The following is a 21990-nucleotide window of genomic DNA, read 5'->3' on the forward strand; positions in this document are numbered from 1 at the left end:
ATGGGAGGGGTGGTGGTGGAGGGGCATGGTGGGTGGGCTGGGTTTCTCAGGCCTTGCACGACTGGGGCCCTGATCTTCGTCACGTGTAATAAAGCAATTAGAAAAAGCAGAGCTGATTTGGTTCTGCGTCCTGGCCCCGCCCACTGGCCGTCCCGTCGAGGTTTGGAAAGCCTTCGTCCAGCCCGGGTGTCTGAGACTTGAGTCCACATTCTCTGAGAGATCAAACCACTGACCCCCACTGTTGGGGGGAACTGGGAACTGAGCCCCTCTGCCTGCTCTACTGAGCTGATCTCTCCTCGTCTCACGGAGAGAGGGTCTCCAGCCACGTCTTGCACAATTCCAGGATGAAGTTCTCGGTCCTTCCCAAGACACCTGCCCCGTTAGACCAGGGCTTCTCATCCAGGGGCGAATCTAACCCCCAGGGGACACTGGGCCATGTCTGGGGACATCTGTGGCTGTCACACTGGGGGTGCTCCTGGCATCGAGTGGGTGGGGGCCAGGGATGCTGCTCAACCCCCCACAGCGCCCAGGACAGCCCCCCACAGAGGGTGACCCGGCCCTGATGTCCACAGTGCTGAGGGGCATGGCCTAGTTTACAGCAGTAGCTCTTGTGAGCTGGCTTCTCTTCTACCCTCCAAAGCCACCCTTCGCTCACCCTGTCCTTCCAGGACAAGGACCGTCCCAGATGGTGTCAACAGGTCTAGTTTCCTTAACCGGAGATTTATCCCGTCCCCGTAAAGTGCCTTCAGAAACTCCACCTGTGTGTGACTTCTGTTTCCAACAGGGACTCCCCCCACCCTGCCGTCTCCTTCCAGAAGGTTCCCTACAGCACCCATGCTTGGCCCCCAGCCCCTTCTAACCCACGCTCCTCGTGGCAGCCCAGGGGAGCTTCCAGAACCCAAATCTGATTATGTGGCCCCTCCCACCGGCCCCTCCCCACTCTGGCTCATTTCCATGGCTTTCTCCAGTAAGCCCTGGCTCCTGCCCCGCCCTCCTGGTTTCCACCAGGCCAAGCTCCTCGCCTCTGAGCCTTCGGACATGCTGTTCCCTCTGTGCCCAGCAGAGTCTTTCATGACCCTTCCCAACGGCTGTTTCTTCTCCTTTAGCTCTTGGCTTAGCTGTCACCTCCTCTGGGACTGTGACACTTGCACAGCTCCTTACAGTGAGGCCATGAATCACACGCCAGGCTCTTAGGAATTATCTCCAGGTCTCGACGGGAACAGGAGACACCCCAAATGGCTACGTGCTCCCCTATATTCCCCAACCCTCGGTACGTGTGTCTTGGGATGACAGTAAAACAGATACGTGACACTTTGGGACCAGGGATTTAACAGCCACGTGCGGCTCATCTCCCCTGCTCCGATGAATCCTGAAGCGACATATTGAGGGGGCGAAACCTCTACCATCCTGAGCCCCGAGTGTCTGGCGGGGAGCCTTGCATGCCCCGTGGGCATGAGGAAGAAGCCTCTGTGTGTTCAGCCCTGAGGTCTGGGGCTGTTTGTTACCCAGCACAACTTAAGCCACACTGCCCAATACAACGCCCGTTTCTCGAGGCGGACTCCACAGTACTTCACGCGGAAGGAATTGTCTCGTCCAGATGAAGGAAAAAGAGGCGGGAAAGCCACTCACTCACAGTCACACAGCCAGAAAGCGGCCTTCCCGCAGTGACAGTGCCCGAGGAAAGCAGCAGTCCCCAGTCCCCCGGCCCGAGACCAGGATGGAAAGGCAGGTGTGATAAATACGTTTATTTCCCCAAAGGCCTCCTGCCCGGCCAGCCCCACACCCAGCAGGAGGATGTGGGGGCAGCCAGAGGGCAGGCAGGACTTCGGGCTCCCAGGTACCACTTGGTGGGGGTGATGGGGTCTCTGTCCCAGACGCCCCGCCCCCAGGGGTTGGGCCAGGGGGGCAGGAGGAGGGGTCTTAGTAGACCACCTCGTACACGGTGGCCTTCTTGTCCCCCGAGCCCGTCACGATGTACTTGTTGTTCCCGGAGATGTCGCAGCTCAGCACCGAGGACGACTCCTTGGACTGTGGACGGGGACAGAGGGGAGGGGGAGACAGGGAGAGGTGAGGGGCCGCCGATGCTGCACCACGTTCAGAGGGAGGAGGCGGGTCCATTGGGCCGCCACCTGCCCCCAGGGACAGGTCTATGGTCGAGGCTGGGCAGGGACAGGACTCAGGATGGGGGCACCGAGTGGGGAGCCAGGACTCAGCAGAGAAAGGAGGGCGACGTGTTTTCCAGAGAAAGGTTCTTTGAAGCTAAGCGTTTCTAGAAAGATGATGATGCTCCTGGAAAGGGCGGGACCTCCGTTCTCTGGACACCAAGAGAGATGGACCTGAAGCGCTGCCCTTTCCTGGGAAGCTCAGAGAGGGTGAGCACCCGGCACGAGGCCACACAGCACAGCAGAGGGCCGAGGCTCACAGCACGATGAGCTACGCCCAGGCTCGGCCAACTGTTCCTGTAAAGGCTGATGGTAAATTTTTAGGCTTTGCCTAAAGTCCAAAATCTGGCCAATAAGTCCAGAAACCAAATAAATCTAGGTCACATACTGCCCCTTTCCTTTTTTTTTTTTAACAACTCTTTAGAAATGTAAAAATGTTCCACACCCACCAGGATGGCTATAATATAAAAGACACCATAACAAGGATTGGTGAGGATGGGGAGAATTTTGAACCCTCACACATTGCTGGTGGGAAAGGAAAATTTGCAAAACAGTCTGGTAGGTCCTCCAAAGATTAACGGTTATCAGCAATTCCAGTCTGAGATATCTGCCCGGGAGAAATGAAAATGTGTGTCCACACAAAAACTTGTACACAGATGCTCATGGCAGCATGATTCACAGTAGCCAAGAGGTGGAAACACCCCAAGTGTCCAAGGACGGATGATGGATAAACACAATGTGTCCATCCACACACTGGAATATTACTCAGCCATGAAAAGGAAGGAGATTCTGACACCTGCTCCAGCGTGGATGGACCTTGAGGACATGACACTCAGTGACATGAGGCAGACACAGAAGGACAGACACTGTGTGGTCCCCTCACAGGAGGCCCCTAGAGGAGTCACAGCCACAGAGACAGAAAGTGGATGGTGGGGCCAGGGGCTGGGGGAGGGGAGGGGAGTCAGTGTTTCATGGGGACAGAGTCTCAGTTTGGGAGGATGAGGAAGTTCTGGAGACGAATGGAGGGGATGGTTGCACAACAGTGTGAATGTGCTTAATGCTGCTGAGCTGTGCACTTAAAATGGTAAGATGGTGAATTTTATGTTTATACGTATTTTACCGCAATTTAAACAAAAACAGGCTGTGTACAGATGTGGCGGCGTTAAGTGTGCCGACCCTGCTTTAGTAGCTCCTGTCTGGGGGGGGTGGGGGGGTGGCTTGGAGGACCCGGGGAGGCTCCTCTGTTAACAGCAGTGCAGGACTCAGGCCCCTGGGCACAGGGCGCCCCTCTGGGGTGGGGGCCCCGACCGCCACGTACCTGGAAGATGCTGGCTCCGTACGGCGTTCTCCAGGCGTTCAGCAGGTTGTCTTTGCCCGTGCTCACGAACCACCGCCCTGGGGGAGGAGAGCCGGAGCGTCCAGGGGAGGAAGGAAGCCCCGGGGTTGCGGGCCAACGTGGCACACGCCGGGCTGGCCTCCTCCCCTCAGGCACCTCTGCCCTCATTTGGGGGACACGAGGCCCCTTAGAGAACTGAGGCCCCATCCTTCCCCCATTCTCCAGACGGTGACATCAAGGCCCCTGGGGGCTCCATCTGGCTTTCATGAAGGGGGCGCCCCAGGAGAGGGTTGCCAGCTAAAATATGGGGTGCCCAGTTACATCTGAACCTCAGATAAACCACAAATCATCTTAGTACAGACACGTCCCAAGCATTTCATGATTATTTTTTTTTTGTAGTGTACGTACAGCCCATGCAATACTTGAGACATACTTTTCCTAAAGTATGGGACATACTTATACTAAAGTTTGGGCTATACTTATGCTCAAGTATGAGATACATTTATACTAAAAAAAATCCTCTTTAGCTTAAGTCTATCCCAAGCAATATTTGGGCTACATCTGTACTAACAAATTAGTTGTTTTTTAGTATAAGTACGTCCCACACACTGTTTGGGATGCTCTTACGCCAACAAATGATGTGTCGTTTATCTAAGATTCAGAGTAACCGGGCGCCCTGTCTGCTGTCGTGTGGAGTTTTCTGCCGGTTTTGCTGGTGTTTCGGGGCCCCGGGGCCCCGCCGCAGCCCGGCAGACGCACCGCAGGAGGCGAACTTGAGGGAGAGCACGCAGCTCTCGTGGAGGTGGAGCTGGTACTTCTCCGGCTTGCGGACGTGCAGGATCTCCACGTTGCTGCTCTCCATGCCCACGGCTAGCCAGTCCTGGTTGGGGCAGTGGCCCAGGGAAAAAATCTGGGGGGAAGAGGGGAGGTCAGAAAACCCGTTGGGCATTCGGGGGGGTACTGGGGACGGGAGAGATCCAGCGCTCTCCCCTGCAGCCCCCACATCATCGAGAGGCAGCCGGCCCCGGGCCCACAACGCAGCGGGCAAGCGCGTGTCGCATCATTAACATGAATCAGAATTACACGGAACCCGGGGCCTCGCTTCTGTTATCTGCTCCGAACGCACAACAGCTCCGGGGAGGGAGAAGGGGAGGAGGGTGAAGCCGGGCGAGGACGGTCACGCCCCTTGAGCAGACGGTTTAAGGGAAACTGAGGCCACGTCCTGCTCATGGTCGCACAGCAAGTCTGAACGAGCAGACTGTGGGACTCCCAGCCTGGAACTTTCCCCACTGGCCCACAACTCTTTTTACTTTGACTTGAAAGGCCTCATCATTCTGTGCCCCAGCCCAAGCGAGGCAGGAAGAGGAATAAGGCCCTCTTCCGTCCTAAGCCTCTCGAAGTCTTAGTGACCCAGAAGACACGTGTGGAGAGAACCATAAATTTACAGCAGAGAGAAGGTGGGAAGGTTTCACATGTTCTCTCCTGGCCCCCTAGAAGTGCTTGTGTATAAAGACAGGGGGCCCGGTGGGATGGGAGAGATTCACAATGGGCTCCTCAGATATATACACATCTTATCTAAGTTTTGGGGGACAGGCAATGGACAACTGTATCCACGTACACTGCTGATTTCCTCATCAAAGAAATTTTCAAGCTAAAGAGAAGAGAAGGTAAAACAGAAAGAGTTTGGGAGCTAGCTCCCTCCAGGCTTCAAGGATGGGGGCAAATTGGAGATGGGTTTTGAAGGATGAACAGGAGTTTGCCAATTGGAAAAAGGAAGGGAAAGGCATGTCGGCCAGAGGGCACAATAAGTGGGGAGGTCTAGAGATGTCACAGGGCGTGGTGCATATGAGACTAGAGCGTGGAGGCCTTAAATGACAGGCCAAGCAGCTCACACCCTGCCCCCAAGGCAGTCGAAAGGTCTGGGTCTAGGCCTTGACTCTGCTCACCCATGAGGAGCCCCCTGGTTCTCTCCAACCCCTGTATCACATCCTTCAGCCTGGACTCCCACAGAGCCCTCTGCAGAGAACTCTCTGTGCCCGACTCTTACGTCAACCTCTTCCTGTCTCCCCGGTCTGCGGCTCCCCCATGGTGAGTCCTGGGGGGGCAGGCGGGAGCTCTCAGTAGGGTCAAGAGATTAAACGCTGGGAGAACAAACCAGCTACCCAAGGAGAGATAAAGGAAGGGGGGAATGGCTTGGCAAGAGCACATAGGAAGATGATCTGAGAGTCTTAGTAGCCCCACAGCTTCATATAAATCAGCTCCTTTGTGTTTCCCCGTGACTGTATTTGGAGAATGAAGGGGAAGGCCTGTGGATCTGTCTGAGGATCTGTCTGAAGGGGGACATGGATAGCAGTACTTGGTCCTGCCCGGCTTCCAGAAGTGGGGGCCCCCGGGGGAGAAGAAGGGAGCCGGAATCCTGGAGCTTCTGTCTCCCTCCCCCAGACCCCGTGGGGCACCTGGGAGGTGAAGTCATGCTGCTGCAGCTGGCGGCCCTCCCGCAGGTCCCAGCAGCGCACGGTGTTGTCCAGGCCCCCGGTCCAGAGCCGAGTGCCGTAGTCCGAAATGTCGATGCAGCTGGCACCATCTGTGTGGCCCTGGAACTGCCTGCGGGGGCAGGCAGGCGCCCAGGCGTCCATCCTGGAGGTGGCGCTGCTCCAGCGTCCCCCCAGGCCACTCCTCCGCCCCCACCGCCCAAAAGGGGAGGGGGCGGGGCTCGCCCAAGGTCTCAGGGCCCCGCCACCCACCTGACCATGGTCTGGTTCTGCAGGTCCCAGACCACGATGTTGCCGTCGCTGCAGCAGGAGAAGCAGACCTTGGCGTCCGGGCTGACGGCCAGGGCGTAGCAGGCGGGGGCCGAGGAGGTCAGCTCGGCCTTGATGCGGGGGGTGGGCGCCGCCAGGTCCCAAATGGACAGGGTGCTGGCCTCGCCGCCCACGATCAGACTCCGGCCGTCCGGCAGCAGCTTGCATGAGCGGATGTAGTTGTCCCGGTTCTGGGACGGGAGGGAGGCGAGGGTGTGGCCTTGGCCCCCAGCTGTGCCTCCAGGAGCCCAGCCGGAGAAACCTCACCCCACCCCGCGGTGGCCTGTAAGCCCCGCCCCTGTTATCCAACAAGCCCCACCCCATTGGACTATAAACCCCGCCCCCTGTTCCAATAAGTCCCGCCCCTGTTGGGCTATAAGCTCCACCCCATTGGCCTACAAACTCCGCCCCATTGGCCTATAAGCCACGCCCCTGTTGGGCTATAAGCTCCACCCCATTGGCCTACAAACTACGCCCCATTGGCCTATAAGCCACGCCCCTGTTGGGCTAAAAGCTCCACTCTCATTGGCCTATAAGCCCCACCCCTGGTTGTCCTATATTCCCACCCCATTGGCCTATAAGCCCCACCTCTGCTCGTCTATAAGCCCCACCCCCTTTGACCTATAAGCCCTGCCCCGTTGGCCTATAAACTCCACCCCATTGGCCTGCAAGCCCCACCCCTGGTGGACTATAAGCCCCGCCCCTGATTGTCCTACACTCCCACCCTATTAGCCTACAAGCCCCACCCCCTTTGACTTATAAGCCCCGCCCTTGGTTGGCCACAAGCACCGCCCCTGTTGGACTACAAGCCCCACCCCCATTGACCTATAAGCCCCGCCCCTGTTGGCCTATAAAATCCACCCTATTGGCCTACAAGCCCCACCCCTGTTGGACTATAAGCCCCGTCCCTGATTGTCCTATATTCCCACCCCATTGGGCTATAAGCCCACCCCTGGTTGTCCTATATTCTCACCCCATCGGCCTATAAGCCCTGCCCCTGTTGGGCTATAAACGCCACTCCAATTGACCTGTAAGCCCCACTCTGTTAAACTACAAACTCCACCCCATTGGCTTGTAAGCCCCATCCCCGGTTGTACTATAAGCCCCGCCCCTATTGGGCTATAAGCCCCACCCCATTGGCCTGTAAGCCCCGCCCTGGTTGTCCTACAAGCCCCGCCTCCATTTGCCTATAAGCCACGCCCCTTTTGGGTTATGAGCTCCATCCCAATTGACCTGTAAGCCCCGCCCTGTTGGACTATAAACTCCACCCCATTGGCCTCTAAGCCCCGCCCCAGGCCCGCCAGCCCCGCCCCCAGGCCGCGCCCTCACCAGGCAGTCGAGCTGGGCCACCGGCGTCTTGGCGCCGGGCTGGCCCACGTCCCACACCTTCACGCAGCCCTTGCCGCCGGTGTAGACGTGCTGCGTGGAGCCGCTGATGGTGACGGCGCAGACCACCTCGCCGTGCGCCAGCGTGTGCAGCTGCCGCGCGTGCCGCGGGATGCCCGCGCCCACCAGCGCGTCCGACGGGAAGGGCACCGGCTGCATCTGCCCGTCCGCAGACACGTGGAAGGAGTAGGCCCTGGCGGGGGCGACAGCGCGGCGGTGGCCCGGGCCCTCCGCACCCCCCACCAGGGCAGGAGGGGCCCACGCGTCAGGGAGGGGACCCACGATCTGGGGTGACCTGGGACAGCCAGCGTGGTACAAAGAGGCGCGGGCCAGGCCGTGGCCTGGTGCCTGGTCCCCAGGCACTTCGTACACATTTGTCCACGAAGATGCCTTGAGAGTTCCAGAGCACGCGGGCCAGCAGTGGCCCCCAGCCACACTGCCCAGTTAATTCAAATAAATCTAACTTTCCAGGGCTTTTGCTCCGTGGGCCACATTTCAAGGGCTCAAAGGCCACGCGTGGCTGATGGCGATCAGACTGGACAGCAGTAGGTGCAGAACATTCCCATCACGGCGGAAAGTTCTGCGGATACTTGGCGCCGGTCATTGTAGGGGGCCATCCTAGGCACTGGTGGGGGGGGGCGTTGAGCAGCATCCCTGGCCTCCACCCACTAGAGGCTAGAAGCATCTGGGTGTGACAACCAAAAATATCACCAAAGGACTTCTGGGGGGCACAATCGACCCCTGTTGGGAACCACTGGTCTCGACTTGGCTTGTCACATACCTCTCTCTCTCTTAGATTACCTTACAGAAGAGACTTTCTGGAAAGGCAGCAGGGACCCCCCCCCGACCCCCCACCCCCACCCCACAGTGTGAGCCCCAGCCCGGAACTCACGGCTTTCCCCCAGGGATGCTGGGCAGGGAGGACGAGATGGACGACCCGCGGAGATGGGGATGGGACTCAAATGCCATCTGCCAAGATGCCAAAGGGGGAGTCACAGGGCAGGTGACTCAAAGCCACGTCTGCCCTCTCCCATGCTCATCTGCCACATCCATCTCTGTTTATCAGAGGCCCCCCAAATCTGTTTATCAGCCGCCCCCCAGGAAAGCGGAGATGCCCTCTCCTTTACCCATACTACAGATGGGAGAGTGGAGGCTGGTCTCTGTCCAGGGAATCCTAGAGCCCCAGAGGTGGACGGATCCTGAAGCTTCTTCCGTCCAAGGTTCAGAACAGGGGTCGGCAAACTACGGCCCCCTGCTTGTTTTTGTAAATAAAGTTTTATTGGCACGCAGCGCCACACTCATTCGTTTAAATGTTGTCTGTGGGGGCTTTTGAGCTATAAAGGCACAGTGGAGAGTTGTGACAGAGACCGGCTGGTCTGCAAACCCAAAAATATTTACCGTCTGGCCCTTTACAGAAAATACTGGCTGATTCCTTTTCTACAACAGCCCTCGAAAGTGCACACCCAGCCCGGGGCCAGGGATATCTCCAGTGACAGGCATTTTATTCCCTCTGGAGGCACCTTGAGCCACTTCAGGACGGCGCACTCTATCAGCCATCTGTCCCAGTCCTGTCCTCGGGGGCCCATGCAGACCCTGTCTGCTCCCGCTAGCCCAGCTCGGGGGTCTCATGCCTTATTTCTTCAACTCCTCTTCATGCGACCCTCACCTCCCATGGCTGGGGCTCTCTGTTGCTCTTAATGCAGCATAATCACAGTTGCTTTTTCCAGTCACAGGTGCTGGTCTGTGTTAAGCTTGTGGAGCCACTGAGACCCTCAGATCGTCTTCCCACACACACTTGCCAAGCCCAGGACTCCCCTCCCTTTCCCCATTCCCTTGTTTCTCCTTGTATGACTGGTTTCTCCTCCCGGCCCCCCGCCCCGGGCCCTGCTGACACCTCCTGGCATCTCCCACCACAAGGACTCACCATGGGGGAGCGTCCATACACCACAGAGCCGCTGACTTGAGGGGACAGGTGGAGACTGACGTAGGAGCTGGGCAGAGAGAGGTCCCCATTAAGAGCGCTGTGGGACCCCAGGCTGAAGGAGGTGGTGAAGGGACTGGACAGAGTTAGGGGGCTCCTCAGGCCTGGGTGAGAAGAGAAACAGACAGGTGTCCAGACACCTTAAACCCTGCCTTCCACTGTCTTGGGGGCACGGTGCCAACTCCCTGGCCTGTCATTCAGGGCTCCCACACTCTGGTCCAGCATCCACATACCCTGTCTTATCTCCAGACATTTACAAATGTTGTTCCCTCTGGCTGACAGGTCTTTCTTTTTCCTTCTCCAATTGCCAAATTCCTAGGCATCCTTCAAAACCCAGACCCAACGTCTGACAACATCTCAGGAACATCCTTGAGCCTCCTCACCCCACCTCTGGCCTCCAACCTTGCCCATTTTGGGTCCCTCCCTCTACCCCAGCCCTGACCACACAGAGCCTGGAGTATTGGGATCTGAGTCTCCTCCCCTGCCATCTGGGAGCTCCTTGAGGGCAAGTCCCAGGGCTGATTTCTTTCTGGGACCCCAGAACCAGCAGAAAACCTGACCATAAGACAGGAAAGAAGAACAGTGTCACCCTATATTAACGAGGGGGAAACTGAGGCTCAGAGAGCTTGAGGCACTTCCCCAAGGTCACACAGCCAGTGAGTATCTAAGGCTGGCCTCATGCCCCAGCCTGTCTAACTCTTAAGCTTGGCTTTCCGGTGCCCGGGCTGGAATCCAAACCTCCTGCCTCCCTAACCCCCTGCCATCTCCAGAACCCCCAGGGAGGAGACCCCCTCCGCCAGGCACCAGCGGGCGCTCACCAATACTGTCCACAGAAGGCGCTGGCTTGGCAGCGAGCTGGCGGAGGTGACTGGCTGAGCTGGGCCCCGGGGTGGACGCGTCCTGGGGCGGGGAGGAGTCGCAGGACTTGGAGGTGGGAGTGCTGGCGGGAAGATCGTTCTGGGGAGAAAGGGCAGGGCTGAGCACCAGCTGGCACCTGGCGTCTTGCAGCCCAAGGATCTGGCCCGGAGGAGGATGGGAGAAGGCAGCAGGGACACCTGAGGGTGGCCAGGGCTCCTGGGGGGGCCTGCACCCCTCAGCAGTGCACCCTGTGACTGCAGATGCGCACGCGCCGGGGGAACAGGCCCGCAGCTGATCCCCGGGGCACGGGGGACACGGAGTGTGAACACATCGGAATGCCGGGCGGGCACCTGAGCGGGAATGGCACGTGGCATGTGCCCACGGGGGCACACACGCATGCACGCCGAAGGGAACTGACACGCACATCTCTTGTGAGAACTGTGCATGCATATGAGAAGGTATGCAGTGCAGAGACACAGCCAGGAATGTGCGTGTAGACAGGATGGTGTGAGGTGGACCCACAGCCGGGCACAAATATGGTGGCAACAAAGTTGGCAGCTGTCAGACCCCTTGGGGACAAGGAATGGGGAACTCTGGGATGGGCCCAAGAACCGGGAGACCACACAGCCGGCTCCCAGATGCAGGAATAGTGTCTAGTCCGGGCGGCCCCTCCTTCCCTCACAGGGAGGGGGTGTCCCCCACAGCCGTCCCTCCCCACGGGGACACTCAAGGAGAGGGGAAGCGGACCTCCATGCAGGGGCGCCTCTGTCCTCTGGGCTCTCTGCCATCACCCCCTTTGCCTTGCAAGAAACTTCACATCCTCGTCAGATGTCAGATGCCTCCCATCTTTCCATTACACAATCGCACGTTCTGTGACAGCCACCCTCGCACACCCACGAGAGGGAGAGGACGGGGACAACGCGGGGGCAGGGTGTCCTTCCGGGGGCTTCTCCATTAGCACAGAGCCACCCTCCCCCTCCCCGTCTCCTTGGAGTGGGAGGAGGGCACTGGGATCAATGGGAGCCCCAACCTTGGCGGTTGCCATAGCAACCTGCTGGGAGGGGAGGCCTAGAAACTGACGCAGACTCCCGGGGAAGTGCGGGGCAGGGGTCTGGGGGAGATCTGGGGGGCTGGGGGAGGGCAGGGACAAACGCAGCCGAATTGCAGATGCCCTAGGGGACTGCTTTCAGGCGGTCCCCGCGCCTGGCATTAAACATGGGAAAGTTGTCCCCATATTAATCATCTTCTCTTGCGGGAACAACATCTCAGGTTGGGGCTGGTGTGTCTCTAACGCCTCGCAAAGGCCTTAACACTTGCAGGGCTGGAGTCAGCCTGGGAGATGCCAATTCTAAAGTCTCGCCATGTTTATTTCCATGGGATTTCCTATTTATTGCAAGAGATATTGGTTTCCCTCTAAGATGGTGAGTTGCCTTTTAATGTACGTATCTACAAAGCTTATTTACAAAGTTGCCTTTTGATAATTGTTTAGGTGCAACAGAGTGAGTGATTTAGGGAAAATGACCCCAATAAAGGAGAGGTGGTGTTTAGGAAGGTGGGAAAATCATCAGGAAGGGAAGGCTGGACCACACCAGCCTGGCTGATTTCTCCTAGACCCTGCATCCAATGTGGTGGCATCTGTTTCCAGGCCCCCCCCCCCCACCACCACCGCGGGATGAATAAAGTGAGTTTCAAGGCCTCCCCTACTCCTTACCAGGATGAGCTCCTTGGCTCTGGGGAGCGGTGAGCCAAGGCTGGAGGCCAAGGAGGCCGGACTGTCCACAAGTTCCCGACGGGCGGGGACGCAGATGGGTGCCTTTCCACAGGGGGTGGTGGCGGGGCTGGGGGGCTCCGACGGTTGGTCCTGGGTTCAAGGAGGTGACGTTGAGTGGGGGTGAAGCGGGTGAGGAAGGAGAGCCCCTCTCTGTGCCCCTCCCAACCTCTAGACTGGGCACCTACGACCCACCTTGGGGGGATTATGAGACTTCCCTGGGCCTCAGTTTACTCATCTGTAAAATGAGTTCAATGAAAGGACACGACTCCATAAACACACATCGCAACAACTCTACGAGGGCTCGGTTTGGTTTTCCCCCATTGAACAGACGGGGAAACTGAGGCAGAGGAAGGGAGCGTCACTCCCCCAAATTCACACGGTGAGCCAGGGCTTGAAGCCACTTCTGCTGCCATCTCCAGTGTTCCCTGGGCCTCAGTTTCCCCACCTGTGCTATGGAGAGCAGGTGGGCCCGAGGGGTCCTGGGATCCCCTACTCCCCCAGCCCCACGCCATCCCCGTCCCACCATCCCGCAGAGAGGGGACCAGGGCCCCAGCTCCCTCTGGGACCCCACGCTCCGGAAAACCCACTGCTTGCCCTGTCCCTGGACCTCCGAGTCCCGGGGGCCAGAGGGGGAGGAGGCCGGACCCGACTCACCTCGTCCACCACCAGGTTGTAATCGCTCTTGTCTTCGTCGCTCTCCTGGGGGGACATGGGGAGAGAGCTCGCCCTGGCCGTGCCCCTGCCTCCACACCCCCCGACATCCCCTCGGGACGGGGAGCAGACACCCAGCCGGCGCCAGGATTCTGGGCCCATCTGCTTGGTTCAGAAGGAAGGTGGGTCCCTCATGGAGAAGGACGATGGAGAGGGATCTGAGCGCCCCCCAGCCCTTCCCGGCCTCAGTTTCCTCCTCTGTGCAGTGGGCGAAGAGCCAGAGACCAGGAGTCGTCCGCACCTCCCTCCTGGCTGTAGCCCCACAGAGCCATCAACCTCTCAAGATTGTCCGTCTCGCCCGCCAGTCTGCCCAACGCCCATCCCCACGGCCCCAGCACGGACCTACCCCCTCCTTGGGCTCCTGGCCTGCAGCCTTGTCCCCTCCAGGTAGCCCTCCAAGCTTGCCCCAGGGAGATTTTCCTAAGACCCATGCCCACATCTGCTCTACAGCCTTCTATGGCTCCCCATTGTCCTCGGGGGAAACACTGACATGTTGGGCTGCCCTCTGGTTTGGCTGGAAACCAAGAGAAGACCAAAGGTTGCAGCCCGGAGGCCACCTCCACAGACGGCCCCAGCTGCCCCTCTAGACAGACAAATGCCCCCCAGCTGGCCACCGTCCCGGCCTCACTCTCCGCCTGGCCCCTGGGACGCCAGAATTTGAAACGACAGGTGCAGGAATCGCTCTGACAATGAGAGACAAGGTCCCGGCCCCCAAGGAGGGGGTCCGGGAAGGCTTCCTGCAGGAGGGAGCACTTTGTGCCTTGATGGGGAAACTGGTTTCTGAGAGGCGGGGGAAAGGGTTCTAGGGGGAGGGAACAGCCGGAGCAAAAGCCAGGTGGTGGGAAAATGGATGCGTGGTCCAGAGGTTCTGGAGACTTAGAGAAAACAAAGAGTTAAGCCAGGCCCCAGAGGAAGCTCTCTGCTGATTGGCCAGTGCTCCATGAGCCATAGGGAGCTATGGAAGGCTCTGGAGGGAGAGAGTCGTGGGCAGAGCTGGGCTCTGGGAGGCTCCGAGGGGCAGGACCAGGGGCAGGTCTAGGCCAGGCGTGCCCACCCCAGTCCTCCCTTGCCCCTCACTCACATAAGGTCCCGACAGATCCTTCTCCTCGGCCCTCTGCTTCCCGTTGCCGCCAGGGCCGCCCGGCTGCTCCTCTTCCGCCACACTCTCAGGGGGCGAGGGGGACGCGCTCTGCAGAGAGACGGGGCCGGGCGGGAGGAAGGGTCAGGACCCTGGGCAAGTCACTTAACCTCTCTCTGTCTCAGCATCCTCATCTGTAAAATGGGGATCATAATAGTGCCGACCTCCTAGGGTCGCTGGGAAGACACACGACGTAATAGCTATGGACCGCTTAGCTGAAGCGGTGCCCGGCACACAGCGAGCGCTGTTATTTCTATAGGAAAGAGCCCATTTCTGTACAGATAAATGCAGAAACACCTATTATACACCAAGGTCTCCCCCTCAGCACTGGGCGTGGGGGCCGGGTCATTCTCTGTGGGGCTGTCCTGGGCGCTCTGGGGGTTAAGCAGCATCCCTGGCCCCCACCCACGTGATGCCAGGAGCTCCCCCAGTGTGACAACCACAGATGTCCCCAGACATGGCCCAGCGTCCCCAGGTGGCACTATTGCAAGTTGAGATGAGCTCTAAGTGCAAAACACATTCGGACCTTGGAGACTTAGTACAAGAAAAAGAACGTAAACTCTCTCCTTAATAATGTTTTAGGTTGAGGAGGGGTTGAAATATTTGGATACATTGTGTCAAATAAAACAGACTATGGAAATTCAGTTCACCTGTTCCACTGTTTGTAACTTGGCTACTAGAAAATTTACCACTGCCTGGAGATTGTGGTGGTGTTTACGCAAGCCCGAACACAGGAGGAAACTGCATAGAACCACACACGCACACACATGCACACGCACGTGTGCACATAGTCAGGAACAATGCACCTGTGTAGAACTGTGCAGTCTGCATAAGCTCCGTGGGTGGTACCCACGTCAGTTTCCTGCATGGGATACTGTATTTTAGTTTCACAAGATGTTATCTTTGGAGGGCAGCTGGGCCAAGGGTGCAGGGACCTCCCTGTGCATTTCTTTGCAACCTCCTGTGCGTCTACAATTATTTCAAAATTAAACACTTTTTAAAAAATTACATACAGGGCTCACATCACATTTCTATCCGGCAGCGCTCTGGTAGATAACAGTATTGAAGGGAAGGACGGATGGAATGCTACCACGGGCATGCATGCATTTATTCAGTTGCAAAAAGAGCTCCAAGATTGAAAGATGTAAATAAATAAAATGCGAGCCTTATGTGCATCTCCCGCACCAAAAGGCTCTGGGCGGCACAGTTTGAAAGCGGGATGTGGGTCTCCGCCCGAGGCCCCCGTCAGCTCAGAACAAGCAGCTTCAGCCACATGCGGATACAAAGCAAATGTCACACAAGTCCCGGATGCCCCTCAACTTACCCGGCTCGGGGCTCTCTCCACTGGAGGGGTGGAAGTGAGGAAAAGAGAGACAGAAGGAAAAGAATGAGGGTTGCTTGTCTCACGGTGCCAGAGGGTACCGCCCTCCACAGTTTGTAAAGCCCTCTTCCCAGCTCAGAATCTCCCTTCTTGCAAAGAGTGGATTATCCCTTCTCCGCACCATCCAGATAGATGCCCAGAGAGGGGCAGCAGCTCGCCCAACGACACACAGCCAGTGGAGCAAAGTTGACCCCCACGGCCCCGCAGCCCCCCTCACTCATCCCCTCACACTTAGATCTGAGTCTGGTGCCCCACCGCGTACCCCTGCCAGTGCCACCCTGCGCTGCCCACTCACCTCTGGACCCCTCGGCCTCCATGCCTGCCCGGTCCTCCTTGGCGGCCGCGGCCAGCTGAGCCTGGGCGGCCAGTGCTCCGGACAGGGCCAGCAGCCCCGTGGCACTGCCGCCCACCAGCCCGGCCGGGCGAGGGGTGAGGGGCACAGGGGGGGCGTGGTGGGACAGCGGCTGGAGCTGCTGCTGCTGGAGACGAGGAGCGGTGGGCCGGGGGCGGCGGGGACGGGCAGAGGGGGCGCCCCGGGGTCTCGAGAGCCCAGGCCAGCTGCCCACCTACTACCCCGGCTTTAGCACCGATGGGGTGCAGGGACCTGGGGGTGGGGTCCCCCCACAGCAGGGTCAGGTTGACTCACCCCGATGAGGCTGTTCAGCTCCCCCACGGTCACCTGCTTGGCACGTTCCACGGCCTGGAGCACCTGCTGCTGATGCTGGGGGGACAGGAGGGGAGTCACCGGGGCACGTGTGTGTCTGCATTCACCCCCCCCCAAGGGTCTTCTGACCCTCGTTTCTTGCGGTTTTTGCCCTCCTCACCCTGGACCACCTTGTGCCCACTCTCAGCAGATGCAAAGGTCCTGAGGCTGGAAGACTCTTGGGGCATTCTCATGAGGGCTACGTTGTTTTTCTAAGTTTCAATAAAGTGCTCACACTGTTTATTGCTTTTATCTACTATAGTTCCATCTTTCTTTATTCTTGTGGTTACAAACATAAGAGTTACTCTTTTAACCATTAAGTGCACAGCTCAGCGGCATGAAGCACACTCACACTGTTGTGCAACTTTCCCCACCTTCTGTCTCCAGAACTTTCCATCTCCCCAAACTGAGACTCTGTCCCCATGAAGCACTGACTCCCCTCCCCTCCCCCAGCCCCTGGCCCCACCATCCACTTTCTGTCTCTGTGGCTGTGACTCCTCTAGGGGCCTCCTGTGAGGGGATCACACAGTGTCTGTCCTTCTGCGTCTGCCTCATGTCACTCAGCGTCATATAAGGTCTAACTTTTATCGGGTGTTTACTAAGCACCCGGCATCATCCTCGGCACTTTGTATGTATTAGCTCGTCCAAACACGACGACAGAGGCACAGAGAGGGCAGGCAGCTTGCCCAAGGCCACACAGCCAGGGTTTGGACCCAGGCAGCCTGACTGCTGGCTTGGAGCCCTGACTCCTCACCCTCAGGGAACCCTCCATCCCTGCGGCCCCTGCCCCAGCTGGTCCTCCCCCCCAGACCGGTGCCTGCAGCTTCCCACCGCACCACAACCCCATCTTCCGCCAGCTCCCCTGCCGCCCCCACCAGGCCCACTCACCTCCTGGGTCAGGAAGGGGATGATCTGAGCACAGATCCCACTGAGGCGCTTCACGATCTCGGCCTGGCGGGAGGCAATCGGAGGGAGCTTGGAGGGGGGCCTCTCAACACAGCCCCCCCCGACTCCAGGGCGTAACGAGCCTCTGCAAAACTCAGGGTGGGGGGCTGTCACCCGCAGGCGCAAAGTGGGCACTGAGCCAGCGAGGCACGGGCTCAGGGAGCGACGGAGGGCCTGGCGAGGAGGCTGCGTGCCCGGCGGATGCCCAGCGCAGGCACGTCACCCGCCAGACACGCCCGACAGAGTCCCAGAGAGCGGAGGCCCAGCCGGACCGGGACACGGGGAAGCTTCAAGTTCATCGTAAACCAGGCGAGGGGCCTCCGCCGGGGTCCTGGGGGCTCGAGCCCTGGCTGGGCCCATGTCCCTCTCTGGGTCTGGTCTGCGGTCTCTACCTGCAGCCAGGTGACATGCCCGGGCGCCACACTGCGGAAGGCTTGTGATGTTGTGATATGAGAAACATGTACTTGGTCTCTGTCCCCAGTTCCTGGCACAGAGCTCCTGAAACCCCTGGGGTTCCTGAGTGATGGGCTAAGGGGAGCGTCTTTTGCTATTTGTAATAAGCCCCCCTTTCCCCCACACCTGAGTTCATCAGAGGGCTGGAGCTCTCAGCCCCAGCCTTCCACCTCCAGGAGGGGAGAGGGGCTGGGGATTGAGGTAACCACCAATGGCCAATGATTTAATCAATCGTGCCAACGCAGTGAAGCCTCCATTTCAAAAATCCTACAATACTAGGTTTGGAGAGCTTCCGGGTGGGTGAACACGGGAGGTGCCGGGAGGGTGGTGCCCAGGGAGGGCACGGAAGCTCCGAGCCCCTTCCTCACACCCTGCTCTGAGCATCTCCTCCATCCGGCAGTTCCTAAGTTATAGCCCTTACAATAAATGGGTGATAGTAAACAAGAACTTTCCTGAGTTCTGTAAGCTGTTCTAGCAAATTATCAAACCCGAAGAGCGGGTCGTGGGAACCAGGATTTATAGCCAGTTGGTCAGAAGGACACGAGGCCCGGACTTGGGACCGGCGTCCGAAGCGGGGCCGTCCTGTGCGGCCGAGCCCCGGACCTGTGGGGTCTGCGCCAACTCCGGGTCGTGTGTCAGAATCGAGCTGAACTGTGGGACACCCCGCTGGGGTCGGAGTTGGAGAATTGGTTGGTGTGGGGAAAAGCCACACGTTTGGCATCAGAAGGATAGAGAGTAAAGGGGAAATGGGTGGTTTTACTTGTAGGTTTCATCCGGGACAGGGTCCAGGTGGGGGGTGTCCCACAGAGCTGAGCAGAGGGGAGGCTGCGCGGGTGGGGAGGCATATCCAGCTGTGCACAGTCAGCCTGAATTACAGGGGTGCTGGGTGCATCTGGGTGGCGTCTGTGTTCCCACCAGGAGGGAGGAACCAGGCCCCACCCCACGCCCTCCACCCCATAAGGAGGTCTATTTCACGCACCCAGGGGACCACGCCACGCTCCAGGCCAACAGCCCCCTCCGGCCCACACCAGAACCAGTGGAGCCCATACATACCCGGAAAGCATGCCCGGGGCGGGCACCCCCAGGTACCCCCACTCCCAGCCCACTCCTCTCCTCTTCCCACCCACCAGGAAGCCCGGACACTAGGCTCTACTCATTGATTCTGATATTCTGAATCTCGGGGCCCCTCTCATCCCATTAAAAGCCCTCAGAGGTCAGTCTCAGGACCTCAGGATTAATCTGGGACAACCAGACTCAAGTTCAGAAGCTTCGGGTCTATCTCAGAACCTCTGGGTCTATCTCAGAACCTTGACACCACACGCACAAGCTTAGGAGGGTCTCAGAGCCTCAGAGCCTTAGGGTCAATCTCAGAACCTTCAAAACAGTCCCAGGACCTCGGGGTCCATCTCAGACCCTCAGGATCCAAAGGTCAGACTCTCCGGGCTGAAAGGGGCCCCCCAGACTGTCCAGCCGGCCCCCTCCCGGGACAGAGGGCATCCCCACAGCCTCCCGGACCCGGCTGCCGGCCTCTGCTACGAGCCCTCCTTGGTGGGCCCCTGCCCACCGCTCGCCTCGCGGCTGGACAGAGTCTCCAGAAGCTCAGACGCTTTTTCCTTTCACGAGGCTGGAATCTGGCCCCCTGGTCCCAGAGATTTCAGGATAAGACCCCTGTGCCCTGGATTTGCTTTGCCGCAGACCGCCCGAGCGCTGGGGCCGTGTCACAGCCTCCAGACCCCCACGCTCCCTCCTGAACACCCTCACCCCCCACCCACCTACCTGTTTGTGCATCTCAACGTTGAGTCCGTAGGACATCTCGTAGTACTGCAAGAGAAAGCCAGCCGGGTGTCCACGGGCCGACGCGTCCAGTCCTGCGCTGGGGGACGCTGGCTCTTCCAACAGCCCCCCGGCTGGACCCGCAGCTTCCCAGCCCCGTGGGACCCCGGAGAGAAAGCCCAGAGGAGGATGCAGGGCCCCCCTCCACTCTCTCCAGGGAGGTGGGGCAGGTCACTGGTGTCCAGTGGCCCTGGCCCCGCCGAGATGCCCGTGGAGCGGGGACATCCTTGCCTCCCTGTTCTAAAGAGCCCGGAGGGCCCTGGGAGACAGCCTGGAATCCCAACCAGCCCACTTCACAGACAGGAAAAGCGAGGCCCAGAGAGGGGCAGGGACTTACCCTGCAGAGGCACAGTGAGGCCGGCGTCACACCCCAGTGTTTCACTCACAGCCCAGCCCTCCCCACTCCCCCCACCCGGCACCATCACCCCCCCTCACCATGACATAATGTCGCTGCATTTCCGTCTTCTCACTGGCTAACTTCTCACATTCCAGCTTGAGGCTGGGAAGGAGACAGGATGCTGGGACCCCATTGCCCCTGCCCCCCAGCTGGAGTCCCACGGACGCCCCTTCTGGGCCCGTTTCCAAACTGATCGGTTTGGCTCTCCCCCTCCCCACTTTTTCACACACGCACCCCCACCTCCTGGTCGCAGTCCCTCCCACCCCTTCGCAGGCTCTAAGTGTCCCAGTGCCAAGTGACCCCCTCCAAGCTCACCTGCGCCTCCACCTGGAAGCCCTCCCTCCCCTCGTCCCCGGGGGGCCCCCTCCTCCTGCACCCTGGAGGCCCCGCCCCCCTCCCCTGCGGGCCCCGCCCTCTCCCGGGGGGCTCCCAGGCGGACTCCGGGGTCCCCTGGGGCGGGCCCCCCCTCACCTGTGGTACTGAGCCTGAAGAAACTGGAATTCCTCCTTGATGCGGTCGCAGATCTCCAGGATCGAGAACTTGAAGGGCTGGCCGGACTGAAGCGGGGTCTGGGGGGGTCGCCGGGGTCTGAGCTCTGGGACGCCCCGGACCCCCGCCCCCGCCCCGCAGCCTGGACCCCCACTCACCGGGTGCCTTCCCTGGGGGTACATCCTGGCGATCCGGGAAGCCCCCCGCGCCGCCGAGCTGGATGGACAATGTGGGGGTGGGCGGCGAGGCTGGAGGCGGGGGGCTGCCCGGAGGAGGAGGAGGAGGAGGAGGAGGGGGCGCGGGGCAGGGGACCCCGGAGTGCCCGGCGCCCCCGAGAGCGCGCGCGGGCGGCGGGGACGGAGGGTGGCCGGGGCCCCTCCCGGGCGGGGCGCGCGGGGGGCGCGCGGGGGGCGCGCGACGGGCGCGGAGGGTCGGGACCGGCCGGCTGGGGAGGCGCGGGCGGCGGGCCCCGCGCGGAGCCGCCTCCCTCCGGCGGGGCTCGGCCGGGAGCCGCGGGCAGAGCCGCCTTAAGGTGGCGCCGCCGCCCGGCCCGCCCACCGGCCCGCGCGCCCCCCGCGCCCTCCCCTCGGCCGGGGAACCGGCGGGGAAACTGAGGCTGGCGTCCAGCCCCGCCCGCCCCGCCCCCGCCCTCCCCAAGAAAAACAAGAAACAGATAAACAAATACCTAGGCAGCCCGGTGGGGAGGGGGCGCTTTGGGGGCCTTGCTGGGCAAGTGCGCTAAGACTGCGGGGGGAGGAGGAAGCGGGCTGGCCAGGCGCCTGCCAGGGGTAGGAAGAGCGTGTGCAAAGGCCCCGGGAGGACCCAGCTGGGAGGCAGAGCCAGGCCCGGGCCCCCCCAGGATTCTCGTCTGTCAAGTGGCAGAGGCAGGCGCTCTTTCTAAAAGGCATGAGACTGGAACAGCCCTCGGCTTGGCCTGGCACTGGGTCAGCCCCAGAGATGGGAGCTGGTGTTCCGGTGGCCGCCACCTGCAGACGGGGCTGCCTCCCCTCTCAGACTATGGGGTCCCAGCGAGGACGGGAAGGGAATCTCTGCCATCAGACAGAGGCTCCTCCCACTACAGACATCCAGCGAGCATCCCTCACACTCACCCCGGAGGTACCACGTCCTTGTTCCCATCTTGCATACAAGAAACCTCAGAGTCGATCATTAAGTCAATCAACAAACACCCCTTGAGTGCCTACCATGGCCCAGCCACTGCTCTAGGCACTGGGGCTCAGCGGGGAACAACAAGACAGGGAAAAGCCCTTGCCCCATGCTAATGTTTGCACCCGGGTCAGTGGGTGAGTGAACAAAAGTGCACACAAGCCCTTCTCAAGCTTAGAGCATCGTTTCCAGCCAAGGGCTACTTCTCGAGCATGGACTGCCTTCCAGGCACCAGGAATGCAAGGGTGGATGAAGGAGGACAGACTCCTGCCTTCTCTGGGTTCGAGGGACAAGGCAAGATCACAGCTTGGCAGTGATGGAATTATCTGTGTGTCTAAAGGAAGATTTAGGGAGCAGTGGTGGAGATCAGCAGGAGGGAACCTCCTTATCTGGGGCATCCGGGAGAGGCCTCTCTCAGGAGGTTAATGTAGGAGATGAGACCTGAAAGATAAAGATGCGCAGCCCGGAAGGGAGGGGAAGA

At 59.7% G+C, this 21990-nt stretch overlaps 1 protein-coding gene across 4 annotated transcripts; it reads right to left on the bottom strand.

Annotated features, from left to right (window-relative positions):
- Positions 1-1730: 1730 nt before the first annotated feature.
- TLE2 (TLE family member 2, transcriptional corepressor) lies at positions 1731-20749 on the bottom strand. 4 transcript variants are annotated; one of them, XM_058537700.1, is made up of 20 exons: positions 20504-20749; positions 20328-20425; positions 19895-19958; positions 19403-19447; positions 17117-17179; positions 16172-16246; positions 15821-16004; positions 15469-15488; positions 14088-14195; positions 12950-12994; positions 12236-12385; positions 10485-10623; positions 9610-9770; positions 8578-8654; positions 7629-7878; positions 6243-6490; positions 5955-6102; positions 4258-4408; positions 3481-3557; positions 1731-2028 (listed from the first exon to the last, which is right to left on the bottom strand). In XM_058537700.1, exons 1-20 carry the CDS (start codon positions 20525-20527, stop codon positions 1921-1923), a joined length of 2235 nt encoding a protein of 744 aa, XP_058393683.1. In that variant the 5' UTR covers positions 20528-20749; the 3' UTR covers positions 1731-1920. The 4 variants fall into 4 exon arrangements, with proteins under 4 accessions (XP_058393683.1, XP_058393681.1, XP_058393682.1 ...); XM_058537698.1 differs by having other exon boundaries at positions 15821-16001; positions 20504-20598; XM_058537699.1 differs by lacking the exon at positions 14088-14195 and having other exon boundaries at positions 20504-20598.
- Positions 20750-21990: the final 1241 nt, after the last annotated feature.

Source organism: Diceros bicornis, unplaced genomic scaffold, assembly GCF_020826845.1.
Source record: "Diceros bicornis minor isolate mBicDic1 unplaced genomic scaffold, mDicBic1.mat.cur scaffold_67_ctg1, whole genome shotgun sequence".
Lineage (NCBI taxonomy): Eukaryota > Metazoa > Chordata > Mammalia > Perissodactyla > Rhinocerotidae > Diceros > Diceros bicornis.

What these genes read in the sequence shown, in the direction of transcription:
- TLE2 (XM_058537700.1), bottom strand. Translation starts at nt 20,527, where the DNA reads ATGTACCCCCAGGGAAGGCACCCG. An exon ending in AGGATCTGTCGGGACCTTAT is followed by an intron (nt 12,995 to 14,087) that starts GTGAGTGAGGGG and finishes ATGTCCCCCCAG; the next exon opens with GAGAGCGACGAAGACAAGAG. An exon ending in ACAACCTGGTGGTGGACGAG is followed by an intron (nt 12,386 to 12,949) that starts GTGAGTCGGGTC and finishes CCTTGAACCCAG; the next exon opens with GACCAACCGTCGGAGCCCCC.